This window comes from Cataglyphis hispanica, chromosome 1, assembly GCF_021464435.1.
Source record: "Cataglyphis hispanica isolate Lineage 1 chromosome 1, ULB_Chis1_1.0, whole genome shotgun sequence".
Classification (NCBI taxonomy): Eukaryota; Metazoa; Arthropoda; class Insecta; order Hymenoptera; family Formicidae; genus Cataglyphis; species Cataglyphis hispanica.
The window spans coordinates 915,409-923,456 of NC_065954.1; the positions used below are offsets into that span (position 1 = coordinate 915,409).

The 8,048-nt window shown below is 30.0% G+C and overlaps 2 protein-coding genes across 8 annotated transcripts; one reads left to right on the forward strand and one right to left on the reverse strand.

Annotated features, from left to right (window-relative positions):
* The first annotated feature begins 607 nt into the window (after positions 1 to 607).
* Positions 608 to 4,772, forward strand: LOC126854436 (DNA mismatch repair protein Mlh1). 7 transcript variants are annotated; one of them, XM_050601196.1, is made up of 10 exons: positions 608 to 807; positions 1,038 to 1,192; positions 1,260 to 1,323; positions 1,389 to 1,588; positions 1,694 to 1,922; positions 2,041 to 2,242; positions 2,310 to 3,558; positions 3,684 to 3,747; positions 3,817 to 4,015; positions 4,270 to 4,772. In XM_050601196.1, exons 2-10 carry the CDS (start codon positions 1,080 to 1,082, stop codon positions 4,560 to 4,562), a joined length of 2,613 nt encoding a protein of 870 aa, XP_050457153.1. In that variant the 5' UTR covers positions 608 to 807; positions 1,038 to 1,079; the 3' UTR covers positions 4,563 to 4,772. The 7 variants fall into 7 exon arrangements, 6 of the variants coding, with proteins under 6 accessions (XP_050457153.1, XP_050457144.1, XP_050457133.1 ...); XM_050601187.1 differs by having other exon boundaries at positions 608 to 771; XM_050601176.1 differs by having other exon boundaries at positions 775 to 853.
* A 150-nt stretch (positions 4,773 to 4,922) lies between these two features.
* LOC126854594 (grpE protein homolog, mitochondrial) lies at positions 4,923 to 7,464 on the reverse strand. Its single transcript, XM_050601517.1, has 5 exons — positions 7,375 to 7,464; positions 6,491 to 6,735; positions 5,492 to 5,909; positions 5,309 to 5,392; positions 4,923 to 5,240 (listed from the first exon to the last, which is right to left on the reverse strand). Exons 2-5 carry the CDS (start codon positions 6,577 to 6,579, stop codon positions 5,133 to 5,135), a joined length of 699 nt encoding a protein of 232 aa, XP_050457474.1. The 5' UTR covers positions 6,580 to 6,735; positions 7,375 to 7,464; the 3' UTR covers positions 4,923 to 5,132.
* Positions 7,465 to 8,048: the final 584 nt, after the last annotated feature.

Here is an 8,048-nt window from a genome sequence, read left to right on the forward strand (position 1 = left end):
CTTTATGTTATGCGCTTATGCAAAGTGGGTGCTCCCGTTTTAAGCGGGGAGCACACACTTTGCATAAGCGCATAACCATAAACATAAAGAAATTGATTGGTCCACAAATATATGCATAAGGAAATGAACCAATCAATTTCCTTATGCTTATTGTTATACGCTTATGTAAAGTGTGTGCTCCTCGCTTAAAACGGGGAGCACCCACTTTTGCATAAGCGCATAACTATAAGCATAAAGCGGGGAGCACACACTTTGCATAAGCGCATAACCATAAACATAAAGAAATTGATTGGTCCACAAATGTATGCATAAGAAAATGAACCGATCAATTTCCTTATGCTATTGTTATACGCTTATGCAAAGTGTGTTCCCCGTTTAAAGCGGGGAGCACCCACTTTTGCATAAGCGCATAACTATAAGCATAAAGCGGGGAGCACACACTTTTGCATAAGCGCATAACCATAAACATAAAGAAATTGATTGGTCCACAAATGTATGCATAAGAAAATGAACCGATCAATTTCCTTATGCTTATTGTTATGCGCTTATGCAAAAGTGTGTGCTCCCCGCTTTAAACGGAGAGCACACACTTTTGCATAAGAGCATATTCATAAACATAAAGAAATTGATTGGTCCACAAATATATGCATAAGGAAATGAACCAATCAATTTCCTTATGCTTATTGTTATACGCTTATGTAAAAGTGTGTGCTCCTCGCTTTAGATTCACAAAGAAGAAGTCTCGCAAGGAAAAGGAAGAAGAAGAAATCCGTAATTCAAATATTGAAATCCATAGAGAAGAAATCCGTAATTCAAATATTGGCGCCAAATATACTAATATGAGCTTCTTATTGTATAAAAGCATAAGATTCTTTAAAAAATTCATTAAATATAACTTTTCACACAATTACTCATTTAATCGATTATCAATTTATATATGAAATCAATTTATATTTTTGAAATATATTTGATATGTTCGTGATACGTTCATGACGTACTAATAATACTAAAAGAAGGAAATGTTTGCCGCTTTATAGATAATTAAAAATCTATCAAACAATCAAGCAATCTTGAGCAACATGTGTACGTCAGCAAAAATTAAAAAATTAGATGAAATCGTGATAAATAAAATCGCAGCTGGAGAGATAATACAAAGGCCGGCAAACGCATTAAAAGAATTAATAGAGAATAGGTTAGTACAAGTTGCGGTTTACGTATTTTTCGTTACTATATTTATCAAATATTTGCTTTTGTCACAGTTTAGATGCCAAAGCAACAAATGTACAAATTACCACAAAGGAAGGAGGCTTAAAACTATTGCAGGTATTTAACAGAATATATAATTTGTGTCAGAATATTTGTATAAAATAATTTCAATTTACTTTTAGATACAAGATAATGGTACAGGTATTCGAAAGGAAGACATGGACATTGTATGCGAAAGATTCACAACAAGCAAGTTACAAAAATTTGAAGACCTCAGTGCACTTACAACATTTGGATTTCGAGGAGAAGCTCTGGCTAGTATCAGCCATATAGCTCTTCTTACTATCACGACAAAAACAGCAGATGAAAAATGTGCCTACAAGTATAAAAATTTTAATTTGATTAAAATTGTATTACAGAAAAAAGTAGTTTTCTTTATATATAGACATCTTGAAATATAAATTATATTTGCTGCACAATATTACAGAGCATCATATATTAATAGCAAGCTAAAAGCTCCTCCAGCACCTTGTGCTGGAAATCAAGGAACTATTATAACAATAGAAAATCTGTTTTATAATGTGGCAACTCGAAGGAAAGCTTTGTCAAATTCATCAGAAGAATTGAATAAGATTACAGAAATAGTCATGAAATATGCTGTGCATAATCCAACAATAGGATTTACATTAAAAAAACATGGCGAGTCAAGTGCACAGGTGAGATTTAAAAAAAACTCATTTATATGTATATCTGAAAATATATATATGTTCAAAAAAGATATTTTAATAGAATATTCTGAACTATTTAAATATAATTGTTCTATTATATTCTCAGGTTCGAACACCACATAATTCAACAAAACAGAGTAACATAAGAATATTGTATGGCAATCCAGTTGCTCGTGAATTATTAGAGGTTGAGTTAGATGACAATGCTTATAAGTTCAAGATGCAAGGTTTAGTGACAAATCCAAATTACACAAATAAACGAATGATGATGCTCCTATTTATCAACAATCGATTGGTTGATTCTTCTTGTAAGTCTAATCTTGTATCAATATTTTTTCTAACATTTATGTAAAATTTTTATGTTTAATATTCCAGCCATTCGTAAAATGTTAGAGGAAATATATTCCGTGTATCTGCCGAAAAAAGCCTATCCATGGTGTTATATATCTTTGGATATCAATCCGCAAAATATTGATGTTAATGTACATCCAACAAAACACGAAGTTAAGTTTCTTCATGAAGATGCAATAATCGAAAAAATGAAATTTGCTTTAGATGAAAGATTGGCTGGTAACAGTGCATCTAGAACATTTTATTTGCAAGCCAGATTACCAAAAGTAGACATTACCAAAGAAGTCCTAGAAGAAGTTTTGCCAGAATATAGCAAAGAAAATCCAGATAAATCGAAAAAAGTCCATGCTAGAGAAATGATTAGAACAGATTCGTCCGATCAAAAATTGGATAAATTTAATTTCACCATACATAGTCCTGTCAAACATGATAACAATATTCTCATAGAAAAATCCACTCGTAATGTAGAATCTAAATCTCTCAATACTGAAATTCTTTTAGAGAAGAATATAACTCATATTACTATGGAAAATCCATTTGTTGATGATGAATGTCAAGAGAAAGATTCGAATTTAAATATTACAGAACATAATTCTATATCATTGTATAGAAAAGAGATTCATAATGAAAAGACTCCAATTAGTAGTTCAACACATTGGAGTGATGTCTCAGATATTAGAACTACAACCTCATCAGAATCGCAAAACACTTGTAATCCAAGTACATCCAGACAAAGAGACAAGTCGGACAATATTCGTTCAGGAAATACTATGTACAATATTACAGAATTTTTAAACGATTTAGCCGAAACAATGGATGAATCTATGGAAGATAATTCTAGAGATATTATAGCTGATAAAGCTCGTAAGCAAGTGTATCAATGCTTCGGTAATAAGGATATTATCGATGATAGAAAAAAAAATTTAGAAGAAGATGAAGAACAAAATACATTACAAAATGATGATAATAAGAAAGAAAATCAAGATTCAATGTCTAATACAAATCAGTCTGGAAGTGTATTATCAATTGAGGAGACTTCTGTTGATAAATCTCCAAAATGTGCATTACAGTTTAAGTCATATTCTGTAAATAATTTTAGACATGAGGTAAAATTGACTAGTATTTTAAAATTACGCAAGGAAGTTGAAGACAAATGTCACGAAGGATTAAAAAATATTCTCGCCAATTTGACATTTGTTGGCTGCATTGATCAAACTTCGGCTTTGATACAAAGTGGAGTGAATTTGTATATATGCAATACAAGAAAATTAACGTAAAATAATTATTTCACATTAATATACAATATATACATATGATATACATATGATATTTAAGAAATTATATATAAGTTTATTTAAAATTAACTTTGAGATATCTATATATGTATTTATGTTTTAGGGAGGAGCTTTTTTATCAAATCATGCTTTATGATTTTGCAAATTTTGGTGTCATCAAATTCTCAGTGTGTATTTTAGATGAAGTAAAATAAAAATTTGTTTTATAACTAACATCAAGTTTATATAAATTTTAGGAAAGGCTATCGCTATTTGATTTAGCAATGATTGCTTTAGATTCGGGAGAAACTGGGTGGACAGAAGAGGATGGGCCAAAAGATGAATTGGCAGCAAGGATAAAGGAATTGCTTTTGGAAAAAGCAGACATGATGAACGAATATTTTTCAATTGTTTTGGATAAAGTGGGAAATTTAAGATCGTTGCCTGTATTATTAGGTATGTATCGGGTAATTAATTACAATTTGTCTTTTTTCCAATTTATTTTTATAATTAACACTTTACCGACCGGTAGCAGTTCCAACAAACGTCGAATAATCGACGGCCGGTCGGTAAAGTGTTAATATCAGGTAACATTTTATATATATATATATATATATATATATATATATATATATATATGTGTGTGTGTGTATATATACACATATATATAATCCCAGAGAAATAAATTGTATATGCTATTTTTATTTCAGATAAATATTTTCCATATGAAGCAGAAATTCCATTATATATAATGCGACTAGCTATTGAAGTTGATTGGAGAAAGGAACAAATATGTTTTCAGAATATCTGTCGTGAAACAGCAAAATTTTACAGCTACATAAATCCAAAGCCTGAGGCACACAATTGGAAATATATAACTGAACATGTTTTATATTCAGCGATTAAAGAGAGTTTACTTCCACCAAAACATTTCGCTCACGATTCAACAATATTACAAATAGCTAGTTTGCCTGATTTGTATAAAGTATTCGAGAGATGTTAAAATATACTATTTATAACCATACAAAAATGTCTATAATTTGCTATTAATGGGCGATCATATAAGATAATCACTGAATCGAGATAAAATGAAATCTGATATTAACTCTTAGTGTTTCAAACACTATATTATAATTATATATTTATAACTTATATTTTTGCGATATCAGTATTTTATATCAAGATATAAATGAATGAATATATACATCATTACTTTTATCATATAAAATTTGCATAATATTTATCATTATTCTCTAGCATTTAATTACATGTGCAATTGACAAAAAGAATAATGTAAAATAATGTTCTTAAAAAAGAATTTCTTTATATATGGATATATTACAACATAGCAAGAATGTAAAGATTCATGTAAAGATAACATATATTTTCTTTGCTACTCCTTGTACAGTGTGTAGAATATTAACATAATATTGCCTTCTATTTTATAGCTTAAATAAATGTAAAAAAAAAAGAAAATTATACAATTTACACCAACATTTTATATTGGGCTTTATGTACTTTAAAAATTCGTGAAGCATAGAAAATGAATATTTTATCTACCATTAGAGTAAAGTTATCCTTTAGCGACACCTACTAATGCTGGTCTTACTATTCTTTCGTGCAATTTGTATCCTATTTTTGATACAACTACGATTGTTCCAGGCTCTTTGCCTTCAACTTCCTGAAATTTTTTTCCATTATTCTAAAATGTATTATATAATTATTTTATCGACATTCTATAAATCTTACTTGTTGAAATAATGCTTCATGTTCATTAGGATTAAATTTTTCGTTTATTGGATTTATTGAAATTAGGCCATGTTTCTTGAAAACCTAAAATAGAATAAAAGATTAATGATATTAACAAATAAGACAACATATGTAGTTATTATATATACTTGTATTGAAAAACATGTTGCTGAAGCATCTTACTTTATGTAGTTGGGCTTCTGTCATGATCAGTCCTTCATATAAACTTTTTAAATGTGGATTCTTCTCTGTTATTTCAGCCTTTGGTACACTCTCGGTAGCTTTTCCCAATATATCTGCTACATCTAAAAGATCTTTACAGAAATTTTGGATACCGAAAAGCTTGGCGTCATTAATTTGTTTGGTAAGTCTAACTCGGATATTTTCTCCTTCAGCCAATGCCCTCTTATATTTATCTTCAAGAGCATCTTTAGATTCTTTAAGTTCAGCAAGCTCTTTATTGATGAGTTCAAGTTCTGTTTTAATTTTTTCTGTAGCTTCTTGTTCTGGAGGTATATTAGCAGCATCTGATTTTTTCTCTTCCGTTATTGTACCATAATATTGTCTTTGCCAAGAAAATGTGGAAGATATTTGTGGCAACCTATAATTTTACGTTTAATCCATATAACAAAATAAAATTCAATAATTTTGTAACATAATTTAATATAACTATACAGTAAAAAATTACTGCAAATAATTATTTAATCAATTTTTTAAAACACAATACAGATATTTATTTACCAAAAAGATTTAGAAATTTTTATTCTGTTCAAAATCAAGTATACATGTTTCAAAATATAATGTAACTGGTCAAAAACAAATTGTCTATATTTATTTTACCTAAAAATATTTAGATATTATAAAAGAAATAGTGAATATATTTTTCATTTTATTGAATTATTAAATAATAAAAAGCTTTAAAATTTTTAGCTTCTGTTGAACTATGATGATTACACCAAAATAAGAGAAGTGTATTCAAAACTGCTAGATATTTCAAGAAAATTAAATAAATTAAGTATTGTTTAGTAATAATTGATGAGAATTATATTGCATATATTATTAAAAAATGCAATAGAGAATAAATAATACGTAGCAGAGTATCTATAATAGTTAACCTCAACATGTGCGATTCCGCAATGAGTATTCAGTTGCAATTCATGTCAACAAAAAAAATAACAATACCTGTGTAAACCACTCTTATTTATTTGATATAAATTATCAATTGTCAGGCGACTAAATCGCATTGCAGCCGGTATAACGATTGATGTCATGATTCATTCGCACGACTCGACAAAATTCCGAGGAACAGATGATGAAACACGACGATCGACAACAATCATCGATCATGTGGTCCAAAAAAGATTCTTATATCCAAGATCATCTTAACCTCTTCACTGTCAGTGATGCATATATGCAACCTCCGTATACTTAGCAGATAAATTTGGTATTTTTTATTTTTTATTATTGCAATCGTTTGGAAATCGTTTGGGCAAATTTAAGAATATATTCTCATAGTTTAGGAGATAATAATTAGTTTATAATAAATAAAAATTAATTGAACGTATAGTTAGCGGACATAATTTAAAAAAAATTTTTTTATTTTAATCAACGTGAAATCACCTCCGTATATTTAGCAGACAAATTTAATATTTCTTATTTTTTATTATTGCAATCGTTTGGGAATCACTTGGGCAAATTTAGGAATATATTCTCTTAGTTTGGGAAATAATAAATTATTTATAATAAACGAAAGTTAATTGAGCATATAGCAGTCATAATTTAAAAAAAAAAATTTTTTATTTTAATCAACGTGAAATCATTTGGGAAACGCATCTATAATGTTTTTAACGTTTAGACACAATAGTTTATTTTATAATAATTAATTTTCTATCAGGGAGTCGATGTAACTTTTTCCCTAGGGCGGAAACCATAGACATAGTAAGTATAGACTGCGCGTTTGACTATATCGATGTACAAACTTTAGAAGGAAACAACATGCTTTCACAGGCTATGTGTCTCTGTCTATCAATATAATGGGGAAGAAATTTAATATAGCTGCGACATACCACGAATCAGCGAAGACTTTTTTCTCTCACCACGCACCACGCGTCTTTTAGACAAAGAGAAAGAGTTTGGGAGCAGAGGCTTTCTCTTTCTAGGTTTCACGCTACCTAAACAAAGGAAAGATAGGGAACGCGCAGTCTATACTTAAGCGGGGAGCACACACTTTTGCATAAGTGCATAACAATAAACATAAAGAAATTGATTGGTTCATTTTCTTATGCATACATTTGTGGACCAATCAATTTCCTTTACTATAGCAAATCACCACTACCCAAACCATCCGGCTCGTAGAGCCGGGTGGCTTTTACACTCTCTCGGGTGGATAGAGTAAAGCGGGAAGCACACACTTTTGCATAAGCGCATAATTATAAGCATAAGGAAATTGATTGGTTCATTTCCTTATGCATATATTTGTGGACCAATCAATTTCTTTATGTTTATGGTATGCGCTTATGCAAAAGTGTGTGCTCCCCGCTTAACAATTTGAACATTTCACTTGAGAATCCGGCGGGAGCAATTGGAAGGAATATGAACGCTTTCTGGGTGTCTGGGTGTACCCGGGTGGGGAATCGGAACACACCCTATGATTATGGGTCTGTTCGTTTTAGCTGAACTGTCTCTCCATATTGGAAAGAAAAAGAAAAAATTCTTAACTAGTGCAGCCAGTTCAACTAAA

Coding starts and splice junctions, on each gene's coding strand:
- LOC126854436 (XM_050601196.1), top strand. CDS start 1,080: ATGTGTACGTCAGCAAAAATTAAAAAATTAGATGAAATCGTGATAAAT. Junction 1,193..1,259: donor AAAGAATTAATAGAGAATAG/GTTAGTACAAGT, acceptor CTTTTGTCACAG/TTTAGATGCCAAAGCAACAA. Junction 3,748..3,816: donor TTGGTGTCATCAAATTCTCA/GTGTGTATTTTA, acceptor TATAAATTTTAG/GAAAGGCTATCGCTATTTGA.
- LOC126854594 (XM_050601517.1), bottom strand. CDS start 6,579: ATGACATCAATCGTTATACCGGCTGCAATGCGATTTAGTCGCCTGACA. Junction 5,910..6,490: donor AATAAGAGTGGTTTACACAG/GTATTGTTATTT, acceptor GTAAAATTATAG/GTTGCCACAAATATCTTCCA. Junction 5,241..5,308: donor ATGAAGCATTATTTCAACAA/GTAAGATTTATA, acceptor AAAAAATTTCAG/GAAGTTGAAGGCAAAGAGCC.